The following is a 19,892-nucleotide window of genomic DNA, read 5'->3' on the forward strand; positions in this document are numbered from 1 at the left end:
ACCTACATTTCTTAACTCAGTATGGATTTGATAATACCATACGTACATTTCGCAACTCAGTATGGATGATACCATACCTACATTTCACACTTTTTCATGGAACAACCATGGTCTTATCCGTCAATGCATCACATGTCACAATACGAACGTACTCAATTCCTGCGTTTTTCCTAATTTGCATTTTCCACATTTATTCTTTCATTAACAAAATTTTCACAATCCCACAACAAATTCATATATACTAACACATTATATCATTCAATCATTCAAACATAAACATCAAAATTCAACCATATGAACTTACCCGGCTAATTTGTAGAAGATATTAAAATTTAGGAACTATTCAGCAACTTTTTCTTTTCCTCGTTCTCCTTTGGATTCTTGATCTATAATATAAAATATTTCCACTCATTAGCATTTATTTGATTTCTATTTCTCTTCACAATTTATGCTCTTCAACTTTCAAAATTTTACTTTTACCCCAAAATTTTTAGTTTTTACAATTTAGTCCCTGCTCAATTCACCCATCAATTGAACCATTTTTTCTCAATTAACACTTTATTTTATCATTATAAACTATTTAAAAACCTTTGAAATTCTGAATTTCAACACCAACCTTCAATTCACAACTTTTTCACAATTAGATCCTAAATACCATTTTCTATCAAAATCACTTAATAAAACCACCTTAGTATGAAATTATAACTTAAATTTCATAATAATTCATCATAAAATTCCCTTACCCATCTAGGGTAACTTCCAATTTCACCCATAAATTCAAAAACTAATGAATTCTATGAGTGGACCTAATTATAAATGTCATAAAAACATAAAAATTATCAAGAAAAAGCAAGAATTAAACTCACATGATGTAAAAATATGAAAAAAAAAGCTTTCTCCAGACCTTCTATGTCGTTTTGGCTGAGAAAATATGAAGAGATCTCTAGCTTTTTCAATTTTGTCCTTATTTTATATGTTAAAATTGTAAAATTTCTAATTTTGCCCTTATTTCCCTTATTTTCTGCTGATTTTCTTTACCTTGCCGTCCAGCCTATTCACTTTTAGGCTTAATTTCCCTTTAAATCCTCTTTATTTTAACACTTGAGCTATTTAATCCTTCTACCAAATTTTGTATTTGTTACAATTTAGTCCTTTTTATTTAATTGACTACCCAAACGTTAAAATTTCTCAACCAAACTTTAATACTAGCTAAATTACACTTCATAAATATTTATAAAAATATTTATAGCTCGATTTTCAAATTCAAGGTCTCGATACCTCGTTTTTGACCCGTTTGACCTAATAAATTCTTTTAATTCACCAAATTCACCAATTCACAAATTCTTCTAAATTCTTACTTGACTCATAAATATTTAATTACTATCTTGTTAAATCTTACTTGTCGAATTTAGTGATCTCTAATCACCATTTCTGACACCACTGAAAATTAGGCCATTACAACTAAATTGTGAAAAATTTGAAATTTAGGGGTTTAATTGAAAATTGGAAACTAAATTTAGCTTAAAGAGAAATTAGTGTAAAAATATAGGATTAAATGTGAAGAATAAAAAGTAGCATTCGTTTAAGGATTAAATTGGAATTTAAACAATTATTGAGTGAAATTTGAAATGTTCAATGTGAAATTAATTTGTGTTGTATTGATGTTTTTTAATTGTTTTAATTCCGTAGCTAACATCGTATCGGAATCCTCGACTAAAATGGGAGGGATAAAATAGACGTCGAATAAATCAGAATCCACGGTTTATGTTGTTATAATCCGAACTAAGTTATAAATTATTGCATTTTAATTTCTTGCATTTGGTAAGCATTAGAGGTGAGAACTATTGTGTTTTACAATTGAAATAGATTGACTTGGTATGTGATGAATTTATTGAAATGATATTGATTGAATTGAATAGGTATATATGTGATAATGTGCTTATATGAAATTTGATATTAGATATATATATTGAAAGCAAAATGAAACCCTATTAACTGTATCGGGTTGAGTTGGATTTAGATGGCATGCCATAGGATACGAAGTGTTCAGGGATTTTTTCGACTTCAAGTCGATGAGGCACATGGTGCCAATTTGCTTTGGTTTAATCAATGAGATAGTGGATGTTAATTTATATAGCGCTAGGCGCAATTGTTATTTCGGATTTACTCGATGAGGCACTGAGTGCAAACTGGTGTGTTGGTTGGATCCGTGTATCCGTCCGAGTTCGAGTCATGTTAATAAGGGTAAATAAATAATAAAGTTTTATAATTGATATTTAAATGACATGAAATGTGAAATATGTTGTGAACAAATGGAATATATGAGTTACGTACTCATGAATTGGAAATGGAATGGATAATGCCATTGTTTAAATGAAATGTGGATTGATATGTGAAAAGCTAATTATGTAGCTAGTGATGTGTGTTGAGATATTTGTTAAAGAAAACAAATATGGTAGCATGTGAAAATTGAATATGGTATGAAATGATATGATAACATACATGAAATTGAAATAATGGCATATGACAAATATAAGCTTAGACAATAGTATGTTCATATAATTCAAATTATGCATTTTTGTATAATTATATCTTTAATTGTTCGAATTATAGAAATATCACTGAGTTTTACTTAGCATACGGTTTTGGTTTTTCCGTGCGCAGGTTAGGTACTTCTCTTTTGATCGCCTATTCAGCATCCAGCAATGATCCCGATCTCAAATGTGGTTATGTTTATCTTTTTGTGTTCACATGTACCTAGGATGTCTAGTTGATAGTTATTTTGTAGATAGATTGTAAATGAAGTTATAAGTGTAATGTTAGTTTGAGTATATAAATGCATGTTTGTGTTTGAAGCCATAATTTGGCATGTTGTTTGAACCAATACTTGTTATGTGTATGTGAATATAAGTTGATGTTTTAGGTAGATATGAGCTAGGCCAAATTGATGGATTTTGACATGTTTAAAATTTTGATTTGAATAATGCATTGATGATATGTTTTGATGATATAAATGTGGTATCAATAAGGGTACATTGATTAGGCATATAGGATGATTGTTTTTGCATGTTTTAAGTGTGTTTGATCGTGTTTTGAATAGATCAAACAAATGGTTTTGAGTTTCTTAATGTCCAAGCAAGTTGGAAATGATAAACTTGTGGTTTAAGACACATTTTAGGTCCATAGGCCAGACACACGGGTGTGTGACTTGATCGTGTGAGAAACATGGCTAGCACACTGGCGTATGAGGCCATTTCGAGGGTTACACAGTCTAGCACACGGGCGTGTGGCTTGGCCGTATGACCCAAGTAAGTGAATTACACGGGCACGGACACGGGCTGGGACACGGTCGTGTGTCCCTACTTCAAATGCCCACATGGCTTGGCTACACGCCCGTATGATCCCTGTAGTGAAATTTTTCTAACTTTTTCTCAAAAATTTCAAATATTCCCGATTTAGTCTCAAATCATTTTTAAAGTGATTTTAGGCCCTAAATGGCTTGAATAAGGGACTCTGCATGTTTAAGGATGAATTATATTATGATTATCGTAATGTTTCAAAACCAATGAATTAGATTATGTTTATTCGGTAATGTTTCGAAACTCTATTCCAGCGATGAATATGGGTTAGGGGTGTTACAATGGGTGATTAGCTTACTTCGCTGGTCATAACTAATTCCTATTTCGGGTTTATACTCAATCAACTAGTCATTACCCTAGTAGGATCTCTCAATCTTCCACTAAACTAATGGGTAGACAAGAACTACTTATCTCTCGACCTCACAATCCAAACTGGTTTGGGGATAAGGTGTTCATGGATAGGTTATATCAATTTTGGGTTAATTCCCATCTAAATGTCTTCCTAGGATCGTCAAACCTAGGGTTTAAATTTTTCCTTTTCCAAACAACAGATCAGCTAAGAAAACCCTATATAATAATCAATTAATCACACCTCCACTCACTAATCCCTCATAAGAGGATTAGTTCTTCATGGATCTCATGAACACAATAAAATTGATTATAAAGATAAACATAAATAACAATCAAAAGAAAGGTTTAAGAGATTCCTGAATTGTATTGATTGAAGCGCAAAATCTACAATAGTTTGATCACGTTTACAACTCACGTTCTCTGAAGAACACAAATAGAAAAGAACTGAAATAAGCCTAAAGCCTAAAAGAAAGGAAAAACTTAAAACTAAATTTACAAAGAAAGATTTAGAATATAAAAATTATCCCCAAACAAGTGTTTTAATAGCTTATTTATAGAGTTAGGGTTGTCGTCGTCCTCAACCTAGGTCAACTGACGTTCTCGTGTTTAATTTCCATTGCGCAGACCAAGATGCCACTGTAATAAGTGTTCCCTGTAGAAGGTTGGTGTCAGGACACCCTAGTTCTTGTGTCGCAACATCGAAGCCAATATGCATGCTTCAGGGGTGTGTCGCAACATCCCTTAGCTGTGTCGCGACACCAAAGGTAGTATGGTAATTCTTGCATTCTGCTCCCTATGTTGTGACATTGAACTCCCGTGTTGCAACATAGCGACCAGCCTTGAGTTCCTATGCCTTTGAGTGGTCTCCTACACACTTAGTATGTTAGCTCGCCTTCAAGCTTCATTCAACCCCTAAGGTCAATAAAAGACTCAAAATACACTTTTATTGAATTTATATTAAACTAAGAAAATGTAACTAAAACATAATGAAAATGCTTGGATTCAAACTCCTTAAGTACGAAAACTAGTTTAATGTGTTGCACCTTATTACGATAGATCAGTATAGTTGCCTGGCGTATTTAGAAGAATCATAACCTTTTTATCTTTCAAGGAATAACGTGGAGTGTGAGGAGTTGGTAAAAGTTTCATATAGTTGGGTCAAACAATATACCTTATACCATAAAGCAAATGTTCCTAAATGGCAAGTGTCAAACTCAGTCCCACCTTTATTCGAGAATTGGATTCAATTGAACATTGATGATGGCATAGTAAAAGAGGGTTCCGGGGTTGCCATGATTGGGGGTTTTACGAGACAGATACGAGAGTTGGATCCTTGGCTATAATCGGTTTATTGGAATCTATTCTATCTTAGATGCGAAATTATGGGACATTTGGAATGGTCTGATGATTGCATTAGATATATGATTTGACAATTTGATAATTTTTTCAAACGGTCAAGAGGCAACACAAGCTCTACAAAGTAAGTCTTCAAAGGGTTCGAATTCCGCTTTGGTCAGAAGAATCCGACTGTTATTGGCTAAAATGGTGCATTGGTCGATTCGTCATGTTTTTAGATAACTCAACAAAGATGCTCATGATAGAGCGAAAATGATGGTTGGTTATAACAGTGGCCTTCAATTTTTTGAAACGCCTCCAAGGGGACTTGAGTATATATCTAAATAGTTCTTTGTAATACTTTTTCTTAAAAAAAAAAGGCTACATTTGTTTGTGAATTCTTTCTCCGAAATCACACACGACTGCTTTAGCATTACCCTTAAAATTATTATTTTAGTAATAAAATTAATTTTTACTTAAATATAATTATAAAAATGTATAAGCATTGATATGAATATTATTAATTATTGTTAGCTTTAACTTATAAAGCTTTTTATACAACTAACATTTAAAATAAATTTTTTCTTAAGTAATTTCATGAAAATATTATTAAAAATCTCATTGTAGATTTTAAGATTTTAAAATAGTAAAAAAAAAACTTTAATAGAGTCAATTCAAAATAATTTCAATATGTTCCAACTTGTAAGCACTTTTCAAGGGTTAAATATGGATACCTTACCTAAAGTGCCAATAGAGGTCAGTAGACAACCATTTCTGGAAGTGTAAAGTGTAAAATATATATTCTTCAGGTATCAATGCTGAACACAAAATATATATACTTGTCTTTACGGTATCAATATTTTTTTGCTTCTAACGGTTATTCATTGGCACTCCAAAAAGCATGAAATTAATACTCAATCATCACAAAAAAAAAAAAGTTTATTTCTTACCTTCTTTCTCTTGTGCATATTTTTGTGAAAGATTTATGTAAGCTTTATTCATCTTACTGAAAGCTAAACACCTACCAGTTTTTTGTTTATACAAATTTACCATTTTGTAAGTTTGGTTCAATCTTTACCATTGCAAAAAAAAAAAATAAAGATAATGGTTTTTATGTTATAGTGAACTCAAAACTTGTTAAGAATTGAGGTGAAGGTAATGGAGATCGATGGTTAAATCATTATAAATTATTTGTGTTAATTTTTTTAATTTGAAATAAATAAAATTTTTAATTATCTATTCATATTCTTTCGTTTTTCTTTTCCGAAAAAGGGAATAAACTTTTATTTAACAATTACTTTAAGGTTGAATACATAACTATCCCTTAGCATCATTTAAAAGTAGATTTCAACAACAAGATGGATTAGAGCAAACAAGTGATTTAAACAATCAAGTGATTTTTTTTCAATTGTATAAGTTGAGAAATTTGAATCGGTTGTTACCTACTGTCGGTAGGAATAATGTGGTATAACGAGTGCCAAGGAAAGCATGAACCATGAGACATAAGTTGGGTCTGGAAACATACCGATTGAAACCAGACGAAATACAGTGTTCAAGATGTTAGAAAACGAAACAAATATCATTTCACAAACGTTGTCGGGACTGGTCATTGACACTGTCATTAGATGGTGATCTCACTTCTCTATAGTCTTCAAGATCTAGTGGGGGTCCACCCAACACTCTCACATGCAATTTTTTATACCTTCATCCCCCCCGTTCTCTCCTGTCTTCATTTTCAATTTCTTTGGTCAAATAATAAATTAAACCCCTCAAAAAAAAAATCGTCCCATTTTTTGAGTTATAATATATTTACAAAGCTAAATTATTGTATGCAAAGTTTAAAAAAACAAAATGCAAACACAAACCATGACTGACACAGTGACATCAGGCATACATGGACCCAAGGCCTTTAAAAAAAAACAGAAGCAGGCTTTGAATCATCATAACAATGACTATATTATCGTGTTGAAGTGACCAATATATATACATATGCAGGCGATAGCAGCCCAGGGACGACGTCGATAAATATGTAAAAAGAGAAAAGAAAAGAGAAACAAAGGGGAATGCGTGTGAAAATGAAGCAATGAAACAAATAGTGATGTATATAGAAATATAGTCCGGCCGAATCACCATTTTCATGATTAGGTCCTGCCCTGCTCCGACAAAAGCTGTCGGCGCCAACCACCGCCCGCCGTGACTCTTTTTTTTTTTAACCTTTCAAATCGTTTCGTTCAAAAGCTTAATTAAAATTTACTATTTAATTTGAGTTTTGACCATTATTCTGTTTTTTACTTGCATGTTCTTTTATTATTATTTTCACTCTAACCAAGTCCCACCTCGGATAACGATTATTCACTTTTACTTAAGTCATTATCAACAATATCGAAAAAAAAGAACAAAAAGAAAGACCAAGTGCCTGTCTAAGTACTTCTTTTACTTTCACTTGTTCTAGTTTGTAAACTAGAGTTGTCTTCTCCCCTCATTCTATTTTCTTTTTCTTTCTTCTTTTACGCTATATTATTGCAAGGGAAAAGATGTTTCCTGTGAAAAGTTTCAGTGGGGTTGAGAATAACAACAGCCCGGTCATGTTAATGGAGGGTGACGATTCCTTTAAGGATTTATCGGAGAGAAAATCAACGGAAGCCTGTAAGAGTCACAAGGAAGCTGAAAGGAGGCGCAGGCAACGTATCAATGCCCATTTCTCAACTCTCCGTTCTCTCCTCCCCAACACCACTAAGGTTCTTTTAACAAAACAAAAACAAACAATGCTACTGTTAGTGTTACGATTGATGTTGTTTTAACGTCTCTGTCTTTTTGGAACAGACGGATAAGGCATCGTTACTGGCGGAGGTTGTTCATCACGTGAGGGAGCTAAAGAGGCAAGTGGAAGACGTAGGGCGGCGCGGCCGCGACGGTTGTTGTAGTAACAGCCGACCGGAGCTCGACACGTCGTGGCCGTTTCCTGGGGAATGTGACGAGGCGACGTTGAGCTTTTGTAACGAAGGAGGGAAGTTGTTGAAAGCGACGATTTGCTGCGAGGATAGGCCGGGTTTGAACCACGATTTGAGCCGGGTGATTAGGTTGGTTCAGGCTAAGGTGGTTCGGGCTGAGATGACGACGGTTGGTGGGCGGACCAAGAGCGTCGTGGTGATGCAATGGAGCGGCGATGAGGAGCAAGTTGGACCGTTGAAACGGGCTTTGAAGGATGTGGTGGAGAACCGGGTTTCTAGGTTGGCCCAAGGGCCGGGAAGTAAACGGGCTCGGGTTTTTGGGTCGAATAGTGAAACTGGACATGGGTTTTTGGTAGGTTGAGGAAGTGTTTGATTTTGTTGATGTGATAATGCCATAATGGTAAATTAGAAAATAACTTGAATATTATAAGGTTAAATTAAATGTGTATATATATTATATTATACTCTCAATTGGTTAATTTTGAGGAATTTGGGATGTTTTATTATTATAGTATAGTATATATAAGAGAGGTTTCTTCAAGTTTTCCTTATTTATCTTTTCCCTACTATTTATATTTATATTTATAATAAATAAGGCATGCTTGTCTACTTATTTGGTGCTTTCTTTTTCTTTTTGTTTGTTAACTCTTTTAACTCCATATGTTATTTTTTAAATTAATGTCAATTTAAATTTTTTCTACTTCTCCGGTGATTCAATTGATTATTTTCGTGTTATTAAGTTTTAATTTAAGCACAATGATTAAGTGTTAGCAAATATAACTAATTTGAGCAATAATGAGTTTCAATGACAATACTGAAAGGTGTTATATGTTAGGTAATATATAAATTATTATTTTTAAATAGAAGGCATTTATTAAAGAGAAAAATAAGATAAGAAGTCAATTATAAAACAAGAAAAGCACCTAAATTCAAATCATGATGCTTATCCAATACATCCAAACCTAGTTCCACTCATCAATATCCACATTAGCCAAAATACATTTCATGTAGTTTACTTTTCAAAGTCATCTTTGCGAAAACGTGTGTAAGTTTATTGGCATCCCTACGAATCTAATGGAATGAGAACGGATGGAAGCCAAAGGCAATAGTGACACAATTTTTAAGAATTAATTTTGAATCCAAGACATCCAAATGATCAAGATGAAAAGCTTGCCAGAAATGTTGATTTCGGTTTCAAAAAAACACCATCCAAATGCAACGATTGAAACCAAGAAACAACCTTATGCGTAGCTAAAATTTCAGCCATAAAAGAATCAAAATTACTCTTCATGAAGGTCGCAATAAATCTCACAGAACCACTTGTTTCATTGCGCACAATAGCAGCCCATCCCATTTCGCCACTCTAGCGCTGTCAATATTACATTTAAGCATCTCAATATTCGGCTTTCTCCAACAAACGTCGCATCCCTCAACCGCCGGACGCAGGACTGACTGATAGGAATGAACCATGCATGCCCCAACCAACATTGTAAAAATTCGTCCACATAATGCACAAGTTAGTCGGCTGTCATAGAAATTTGTTTCCAAACCATCACATTTCTGCTAAACCAAATGCCCCAGAACACGCCTCCTCTTTTCATCTTGCTGCTCAACCAGCATGCAAGCAACAAACTCCTTAACCGAACCATTGATCGGCACAAAACCAGTTTCCTGCCAAACAGTTGTTGCAAAGGGGCAATGAAAAAAAATGTGCTCCACATCCTTACTGGCATGACGACATCTAATACAGATTCATTGCAAGTATGGTGAGACTTTTTAAAAATAAGAATTTAATATATATTATTAATGTAATTAATTGAATTGGTATCATAAATTAGTCTTATATTAATTCAGATTTGAAGTGATTAAAAATAGCCTTATATTCAATTTTGAGTTACATATAGGATTAAATGATATTTAACACAAAATTTTAAATTTTTTATTAATTATCTTTACAATTTGCTGTTATTTCTTTTTATAATAACTACCTCCTTTATATATATATACTTTTCTTTTTTTAAAAAATGTCACCTGAGCGTATAGAAATCTAGTATATATTAATAAGAGAATGTGTTAATAAAATTTATAAAAATTAAACCCTCACATCTTATACCCTAAAATGGTAATAAATCATATCCAAGTGAAATCCTGTACTAACATAGTGCGTCGTGTGGTAAAATGACCAAATCAGAGTTCTTAAATGATTATGTTAGGGGACACATCACTACTCACAATTACACATTTAAACATGATGTTAAAATAAATCAAATTTAAATTGAATAGAGACATATTTTATAATATTTATTATAATTATAACAGTTAAAATAAATCTTTATAATAACAACTAAATTCAGGAGTCAGATAATCAAATATATAAAAAAAGATTGAATCAAAGATGTTAAAAAATTTCAAAGCATGAATGCTTCATTAAATTTGATGAACACGTTATTTTGTAGTTTGAAATTGATTGCTTGAGAGGATAAAGGCAAAGCCACTTGTTTTGTAGCTTTGCATGACTAGCGAAGGGGACCAATATTTTTTTAGGTATTTGTTTTTGCTTGTTCAGACCCCACAAAGATTGGATAACTATTGGTGTTCCGTTTGCTTGGATAAGCATGCCTTGTTTGTCTTCGTCACCCTCTCAAGTATGCCAACAATCCTGGAGAACAAAACAATTTTAAAATAAAATAAAATAAAAATACAAAAACCCCCAATCTGAAAACTTTACGTGATGATATGGAGAACACGATCATGGAAACAGAGCTATAAAAGGAAATTCATTATTACGAAGCAAATGCAAAGGTGGGAAGAGAAATGGCCTGGTTGATCCGTAAGTATAATAATCGTAAATTCAAGGAGTATGATATTCTGATATGGAAGTTTTGTAATTTTTTTTGGTGATATGTGAACTTGAATTTAGGCTTTAAAGCTCGATCGCTTGTATCAGCGACAAGGTCACTACGCGATACCCTCGATTCTTATCGCTGCTCACTGTCTCATTTCTCTGGGTTTACTACCGATGACTCTGTTCGCAGTTTCCCGAGGAAATGGCTTTGTTCAAAAGCGGTGCGTTTTGTTGATAATATTCTTTTCTCTTGTTTCGTTTCTTTCTTTCTCCCACAATGATTCCCTCCTTTTGATATGTACATATATACTTGGATAGATGAGATTGAATGATGTGGACGACATACAATCAAGGTCATCGTCTTCACCGGATATCACTAGGTAAAATATGGCTTTCAATTTCTGTTGTTTAGATTATTATAAGATATTAGGTTCAAATTCAGTTTTTGAGCCTGTTGATTCTCCAAGCTTTTAATGGAAAGATGATTGCAGTCAATGAAATTCCATAGCCAGAGACCATTTCAGTACATATTCCCAAATGTCATTAATAACCCATGTTACTTGAGTTCTGTTATACTTTTGGATTAGCTACTTGAAAGTTGAAACCATAGCATTCTCCATATCTACAGGAGGCCCTCGGTTTCTGCTTCTAGCAATTCCCTAGGTGTAGGACTACAAGAAGTTACAGGCTCCAAATTGAACTTGTTTGACGAGTTGAAACTGAGGTTTCTGAGTTTTAAACATCACAAATATTTGTAAGTTCTACTTAGCAGTAGGGTCATAAAATAAAGGTTCCCATGATCTGTTTTTTTCTTTTAATTCCTTGTAAATTTTCATTTTCAAACAGGGAAGAATTGGAGCATTTTGAAACACTTAAAGAAGCTCAAACACCCAAGGTTATAAACCAAACCAAACCAAAGCCACTTTATCAATTTCCCTCATCATGCCTGTTCTATGTGACCAATTAGACTAACAAGTTTTCAAAGACAGTTTATGGTGATTGCTTGTGCAGATTCCAGGGTGTGTCCTTCTACAATCCTTGGGTTTCGACCAGGGGAAGCCTTCATGATTCGAAATGTAGCTAATCTTGTTCCTCCACTCCAGGTATTATTATTATTATTTAGCCATGCTGTCTTCAACTTCATTGAATTTGACAAAGCAATGAAAACACATACTACAGATTTCATTAAAATTTATCCTTTTCGCAGAAGGGACCTTCAGAAACTAACGCTGCCCTTGAATTTGCAGTAAAAACTCTTCAAGTAAGTGATTATTTATTGGCAAGAATACACAAGCAGCTGTTTATAAACGTATAACTTGCCAGTTTTCGTAAAATAGAGTATAAAAGGTAGATCAAAACTCAGAAAACATGGTTTTTTTTTTTTTCATTACTAGGTTGAAAACATATTAATTATCGGTCACAGTTGCTGCGGAGGAATTCAGACCCTTATGAGCATGCAAGATAATAGTGACTCCAGGTGATGATATATGTTTTTCCTGTTTTAGCCTTAAACGAAGCCGCAGAATTTTTTGAGCCTCAACTTATTTGTTCATTTTGGAGCAGTTTTATCAAAACTTGGGTTACTAATGGGAAAAATGCAAAGTTAACAACAGAATCTGCCGCAAACCACCTTAGCTTCGATCAACAATGCCGTCTCTGTGAGAAAGTCAGCACTCTTTTTCTAACATTTGGCATCACAAACTCCATAGTTATATGTATGTATTGGAGATGATAATTACATTCAATTGGTGTTGCAGGAATCCATAAATATGTCGCTAATGAACTTGCTAACATATCCGTGGATAAAAGAGAAGGTGAAGAAAGAGATGCTGTTTGTTCATGGAGGATACTATGATTTTCTCAACTGTACATTTGAGAAGTGGACGCTTGATTTCAAGGGAGGCAGTGATGAAGAAAAGGGAAGGTTCTTCGTCAAAGATCAACAACTTTGGTGCTGACTGATGCGTTCTTGGCCATTTTATATATATATATTTGAAACCTGTACATTGCAAGAAAATGACAATTATACAAATATAAACGGCGTTTGATACGTAAAAAGCAAAGGCTGCAAAGCTCAATTTTCAAATCAAACCACGCCCAAAGATTATATTGAGCTAAAGGCAAATCCAACATGTAATTGGAAGGGATTGTAAAGCTAAGGGTGCAATCTGGCTAGGATTGTCGATTACAGAAGGTAATGGCGCGGGATTATCATTTTATTGTTTGTATGTTTTGTCTCGCCTGAATTTTAAAACCTATATAATATTACAACTTTTTTATGTAGATATCTCAACTTTCATTTCATTTGATATCCATTAGTTATTTATAATAATTTCAAAGGGTAAACTGTAGTTAAAAGTGATTAATCTATTAGTAATTTTACGTCACGATCACTAAATTATTCAAAAGTTTTTATTTACGTAATTGAATTATTTGAAGGTTTTTCACTAGGCTCTTAATTTTTTTTTAAAAAATGTTCGACTAGGGAGCTTCAAGTGACAATTCGATGATTGATACAATGGATCAGTATCCATTAACTAATAGAAAAGTATACCTTTAGATCTTATTTGAGTTGACAGTCCATGTTAGAGATCGGAGAAAAAAGCTATTTAGATTTTGTTTCGTAAGTTTGTGATATTCAAAACTGTTTCACGAAAAAAAAATTGAATTGTAGAAGAAAAGAGAACGAGAATTTTCAATTGGTGCAGGTCGTGTAAATAGGGAATTCTTACAATAGGGATTTTAACAATCTAATGATTTAAATAAATTTTTTGAATAGTTTAATTATCATTTTATAAAATTTTTAAGTTAAGTGACCAAAATGTAAATTTATTAAAAATTTAGTAACTTAAGTATAATTTACCATAATTTCAATGTGCACTGGTAATGCAATAATCTATAAACATCTAACTTAAATATTTTAAGATTTATCTTCTAAAAATTAATAATATAAGAGTAAAATTATAATTTCAAAATATTGAGACAGGAATGTTCACTTTTTTAAAAATCTGCTTCACTAAAAATAATACTTTCCATTAAGAATGGATTATTTCATAATTCAGCTTTTGCATTCTTATTGTTTCAAATTAATTATGTTTATAATTCAACAAGTTTAACCATCATTTATGACTTCCACAACTCATCAATCAGCACTACACATTTGAATATTAATGATTTGTGTATTAAAAATTGGGGTAAATCACATTAATAGTTTCTAACATTTTTTTAAAATTACATTATAGTCATTTAACTTTTAAAAGTTATATAATAATTACTAATATTCTTGAATTGTTAAATTTTGATTATTTATCTATTAATTTTTTTAAATTTATTGTTAAAGAAAATTTTAAAATGACATTTTAATTATAGTTTAACGCCAAATTTATTATTAATATTTTGAATTAACGTGCTACATCATCAAAAATTGAATAATCTCAATGTAAATTTAAACAAAATTTAGAGACTTAGTGAAATTTATCCTAGAAATTAATAAATGAAGTAGTAATGGTCGATTGGATCCACCTTGGCATATAAAGTCGTTTAAATATCACTCCGAGGTCAAGAAAGGAATAATTTAAATTATAAGGTATGGACATAAAATTTCGAGATCTTTAAGGGGTCAAAACATAAATGTAAAATCGAAGTAAAAAACAGCCGACTGGGAAGAAGCAGAAGAAACAAAGCCTAAAAGATCGAAGCTGCAGTGCATAAAAACAAAGCAAAATCAAAATCGCAGGCAAATTCATAGAGGGAAGGAAATTGGAGGAGACGATTTGAACGGCGAAAATCATGATCTCTCAGTTTTTCGTGCTCTCTCAGCGAGGCGATAACATAGTTTTTCGCGATTGTCAGTTTACCTTCTTATTATTTACTCTTTGGATCCAAATTTCATTCCTCTTTTTTTTTTTCATTGGAATCTTGCGATATATTTATTGGAATGAGATCCTTGCTTTTAAGCTTTTTTTCTCTCAATAATTAGTGCGATAATTGACTTTGTAGATCTGAATCTTTTTATTTCATATTCGATTCTTGCTCTGTTCAGTTGGATGGAAAATATTTAGTATAAGATAATTCTTTTCCTATGCTGCATTCTGAATTATAGTTTATGCTAGTTTAGCTTTCAAAATTTCCTTTTATTTTCAACCATGATTCTCGAGTCCATTTAGATCAGCTTTCAGTTCATCTTTACTGATGAATGAATGATAAGCTTTGAATTGATTTTGCATGTAGTAATTTAGCAAAATCAGTAGGAATAGTTGGCCTGGAAAGCTATTTATCAATTTCTGGACGCTGAAATTCACGATGCATATGGAAATGTCTTGACCTTTTATTTATATTTACAATTGTTGGCACTTAAGCATGTACCTAATGGAAGATAATTGTAAATTATTATTTACAATATTGATTTATAATTGTGGTTTGATTTTATCGAACACAAAGATCTTTACAGCCCAAAACATGACACTGATTGAATGATTGTTACTGCAGATCGGGGTGAAGTAGCGAAAGGAAGTGCAGAGATTTTCTTCCGGAAAGTTAAGTTCTGGAAAGAGGATGGACAAGAGGAGGCACCCCCTGTCTTTGTAGGTATTATATTACTAAAGAATGTAATATCAGGCCAGATGATTTTATGCCGGCTGGACAAATTATATGCATTAAATAGAATAATCAACATATTTTCTCTAGCTATCCCTCTTGGTATGCTTAGTTTTTAGATTGATTTAATCACTCCTATTATTTATCATGTATCAATGGCTGGTATAATCCAATGCACATTTACTTTATTGTTATAGTTTACAAGCTGGAGTAGTGCTCTAATAATTTTGTACAATTCTTTTCCATCAATAGAATGTGGATGGTGTGAACTACTTCCATGTGAAGGTTGTTGGGCTGTTGTTTGTTGCAACCACAAGGGTTAATGTATCGCCATCTCTTGTCCTGGAACTTCTGCAAAGGATTGCTCGTGTCATTAAAGATTATTTAGGGGTTCTAAGTGAAGATTCATTGCGGAAAAACTTTGTTCTTGTATATGAACTGCTTGATGAAGTCATTGTAAGTTCTTTTCATACTAAACTTTTCAGTTGGTATATATATATTTGGTCAAAGGCTTGCTACTCTTAATTAACTACCAAGGGATTACTGCACTGTGTCGTTGCTCAAGAAGTTGATACGAGTTTATAATAGACTGCGTGTTAGAATTGACTTGTACATCATAAAATTTAACATTCCTCTCCTATGAAATATGCATAAGGCTTTTCAAATTAGGTGAAGTATTTACCATTAACCATGTATTGTTCTTGTGAAAAGATTCTAATAGCTTCTGCTTCTTCTTTTTTCCACCAGGACTTTGGTTATGTGCAAACAACATCTACTGAAGTTTTGAAGTCCTACGTTTTTAATGAGCCAATTGTGGTTGATGCTGCACGTTTGCAACCTCTTGGCCCTGCTGCCATCTTTATGGTATGATGAAGTTCCTGATTATCAACCTTGATATAAATGGTACTCTCTTATTTTATCAAAATGCATTTGTGCGGATATTTATTTTTCAATTTTGGATGTATGCAGCAAGGAACCAAAAGAATGCCTGGCACAGCAGTTACAAAGTCTGTTGTAGCAAATGAGCCTGGAGGCCGGAAGAGAGAGGAAGTTTTTGTGGATATAATTGAGAAAATCAGTGTCACATTTAGCTCTAGTGTGAGTGACTACATTGTTATTTTAATTTGGAAATATCTAAAGTGTTCTAATTTCTAGTTATTAGACATTTGGATTTCATTATTTTTCTTATATTTTTTGGATTAGTTGAACTATTATCTTTTTTCTCCCTTAAAACCTTTTGACCTGTATGTTCATTCCCTCTCTTTTTGAACTAAATAAAGTGAAAGAACTACCATTGTGTTCTTTCTCTCCCCGTTATCTTCAAAGTTTATTTGCACTCTATCCCTCATCAGTTGTTTAATTTCAGTTTATGATTTTTTTCAAAAAAATAAAAATATACAGTCCGCAAACATGCTTCCATAACATCGTGCATGATTAAATAAACTGCTAACCAATTGAATGATATTTTAAACAGGGGTATATACTGACTTCCGAGATTGATGGCACTATTCAAATGAAAAGTTATTTGTCAGGAAATCCAGAAATTCGACTAGCTCTTAATGAAGATCTGAGCATAGGAAGAGGGGGAACAGTCTATGGTACTGCCTTCACCCATTCGTATTGCTTTTATATTATAACATATATATGTATATATTGAAAATTGTCTTTCCATAGAGGTGCTGTCTTCAAGGTTTTCATTGCAAACAGTTGAACGGATGTGTGGAAAGTATAACTTAATCAATAAGCACTATTTCCGTTTATTCAATTACTTTTTAGTTAATGAAATTTTTTCTATTGTTTCAAGAGGATTATTTGTATATGATATTTAGCCATGATTTTCACTTGCAACTAGTATTTTGATATGAACATTCTTAGCAATATTGGTTTAACCTAGGTTTTTGTATCTATTATTCACCCTCTATTTCAAACCAATGATTTGTCATTCTATTGGGTCTGCTTGTTGTGACAGACTATAGGAGTTCATCTGGTTCAGGCGCTGTGATACTCGATGATTGTAATTTTCATGAATCAGTGCGTCTTGATAGTTTTGACATGGACAGGACTCTATCTCTGGTGAGTAAAGTTCTGATTGTAGCAGGTAGAAAATTTTGCAGACTGAAGAGATGTATTTGCATTTTTTAGTCTAATGTTTCGTTCTGCTATTATCTTTCAGGTACCACCAGATGGTGAATTTCCTGTCATGAACTACCGAATGACGCAGGAATTTAAGCCTCCTTTCCGTATTAATTGTTTAATTGAAGAAGCTGGACAGCTTAAAGTGAGCTTGTCTTCTTGACTTGCATACATTATGATGGATTCATCATATGCTTTTTCCCATAATCCATAAGCATGCATATTTCCTGAAATAATAATAATAATTTGATGGGGGCCTATTTCATGTTCAAGTAGTTCATCAAGTTCTAATATAAATTTGCAATCTAGAGCGTTTATTTCTGGTTCCAATCTTTCTCCTCTATTAATTTTTTTAGGCTGAAGTGATTATTAAAGTACGCGCGGAGTTCCCTTCAAACATTACTGCCAACACAATTGCTGTACAAATGCCACTTCCTAAATATACTACTAGGTATTTTCCTTTTCTCTGGTCAATGTCAAGTTTGGTGGGACAAATAGATATATTTCCGTGGATTACATCTTTTGGATTCTTTCAGAGCTAGTTTTGAGTTGGAACCTGGAGCTGTTGGACAAAGAACTGATTTCAAAGAAGCTAACAAGAAACTTGAATGGGGATTGAAGAAGGTAAGGCTTTTTACAGATGTTTTGAGAAGGTTTTACCATCAAATAATTCAATTATATGGTAGCATTTTCCCTTTCAATCTAATCATCATTTTGTATTGCTTGACAGATCGTGGGTGGATCTGAACATACACTTCGTGCAAAGCTGACATTTTCTCAGGAATCACATGGTATGCGTTATCCATAATTTATTTCTTTTAAAGAACCATTTTTCTAAATTTTTTCTCTCTCAACTTGATCAATTCATTTGAGAAAATGTGTTAAATTCCTTTCTCATTGATGAAATATTTATGGTTTAATTCAGCAAACCTCACAAAGGAAGCTGGTCCAGTTAGCATGACTTTCACAATACCAATGTATAATGTTTCAAGGCTTCAGGTACAGATACTCTTACTGGTAGTTTCCTAGAGGGTTGAAATGTCCATATTTTGGCTGGTAAAAGCAAAAGGTCTAATGGATCTATGATAAAGCCTGGAATAGAAGATGACTTAAAAGGAAGAAGCAGTGCCTAAATTAGAAATTGCTTAAAATTTTTTTTCTTTGTATATAATGCTATTGAAATATTATCAATGTTCATGGAGCAATTATTCGGGTTCAATCAATTGTCTGTCTTCTTGACGGATAATGCCTATTTGGACTTGACTTGGGACCTTATTTAGGATAATACCTAAGCCTTAGACCAGTGCACTCTCCGTATGCATATATGCATGTTTGTTGATTTAGTCACTTAGATCAGGGTTCACAACTCGTTTCACCAATTAGGTCTATATTTTTGCCACATCATGAATGCTTCCTATCACCATTTTGATTTAACAATACGAAGTTTGTCATTTAGTAGTAAAAGCCAACTCTCAAAGCATTTTTTATAGCACATAGGACAAAGATTCAAGTCTCCGCAATGTTTCTAAACCCTAATCCACTGTTTCAAAAGATTAGAAATATTAATATTGTTCTACTGCTGCAGGTGAAATACTTGCAGATAGCAAAGAAATCCAGCTCCTATAATCCATATCGATGGGTGAGATATGTCACTCAGGCCAATTCGTATGTTGCTCGAATATGATACTGTCAAACCTCTCTTTTTCTTTATCATGTTCTGTATTTGTTGACTCCCAGATGGCACTTTTTTCCTTTTTTTTTTCTTTTCATTAACTGCTTTAAACATTTTTATCATGTAGCCATTACCTGATTTCTATGTTAGTGGTCTTTGTATTGACAATCTAGTACAATTTTTGGATGTTGCGTTTGTGCCGAATTCAATGTTTGCGGGATGTTATTTGTTGATTCGCAAGCATGGAGCCGTTCTACTTGCATTTAACTACCCTACATTAGTAAACCCTGCTATACTTGACTGGCACAGGCACCGGCACCGGCCCCGGCCATCACGTGCATGATCATTCTTGTGTTAGAAAAGATGAAACAAACATTCCATGCTTTCCTTCTGTTACCTTGCATACAGACTATTCATGGTTTCCAGGCCGTGAAATATCAACCCTTTGTATTTCCTTCCGTCAACTTTGCTTATATTAGTAGGTTTGCCCGGTCCAAGGTTTAAAAGAAAGGGCTTCTCTTTTCAAAGCCTGATTACTATTATATGTATTCAGAATTTTTAATAGTTTTTGAAAAATAAGTATATTTATATTCATATTTATGTTTGAATATATCTACTTTTGGCTTTTCTTCATTTTGATAAAGTCAAAT

At 33.0% G+C, this 19,892-nt stretch overlaps 3 protein-coding genes across 3 annotated transcripts; all 3 read left to right on the forward strand.

The window, feature by feature from the left end:
• The first annotated feature begins 7,059 nt into the window (after positions 1-7,059).
• LOC121229482 (transcription factor bHLH30) lies at positions 7,060-8,458 on the forward strand. The gene is made up of 2 exons (XM_041113965.1): positions 7,060-7,783; positions 7,869-8,458. The coding sequence occupies exons 1-2, from the start codon at positions 7,580-7,582 to the stop codon at positions 8,355-8,357; spliced, it is 693 nt and encodes a 230-aa protein (XP_040969899.1). The 5' UTR covers positions 7,060-7,579; the 3' UTR covers positions 8,358-8,458.
• Positions 8,459-10,582: 2,124 nt separating this feature from the next.
• Positions 10,583-13,120, forward strand: LOC107957818 (beta carbonic anhydrase 5, chloroplastic). Its single transcript, XM_016893399.2, has 10 exons — positions 10,583-10,826; positions 10,917-11,062; positions 11,160-11,221; positions 11,470-11,595; positions 11,688-11,736; positions 11,831-11,944; positions 12,049-12,102; positions 12,236-12,318; positions 12,405-12,507; positions 12,599-13,120. The coding sequence occupies exons 1-10, from the start codon at positions 10,811-10,813 to the stop codon at positions 12,797-12,799; spliced, it is 954 nt and encodes a 317-aa protein (XP_016748888.2). The 5' UTR covers positions 10,583-10,810; the 3' UTR covers positions 12,800-13,120.
• A 1,281-nt stretch (positions 13,121-14,401) lies between these two features.
• LOC107957817 (AP-4 complex subunit mu) lies at positions 14,402-19,428 on the forward strand. Its single transcript, XM_016893398.2, has 13 exons — positions 14,402-14,688; positions 15,330-15,424; positions 15,690-15,893; positions 16,185-16,301; positions 16,407-16,535; positions 16,912-17,035; positions 17,407-17,510; positions 17,611-17,715; positions 17,927-18,021; positions 18,107-18,194; positions 18,301-18,361; positions 18,496-18,569; positions 19,156-19,428. Exons 1-13 carry the CDS (start codon positions 14,631-14,633, stop codon positions 19,252-19,254), a joined length of 1,353 nt encoding a protein of 450 aa, XP_016748887.2. The 5' UTR covers positions 14,402-14,630; the 3' UTR covers positions 19,255-19,428.
• Positions 19,429-19,892: the final 464 nt, after the last annotated feature.

This window comes from Gossypium hirsutum, chromosome A05, assembly GCF_007990345.1.
Source record: "Gossypium hirsutum isolate 1008001.06 chromosome A05, Gossypium_hirsutum_v2.1, whole genome shotgun sequence".
NCBI classification, from domain to species: domain Eukaryota; kingdom Viridiplantae; phylum Streptophyta; class Magnoliopsida; order Malvales; family Malvaceae; genus Gossypium; species Gossypium hirsutum.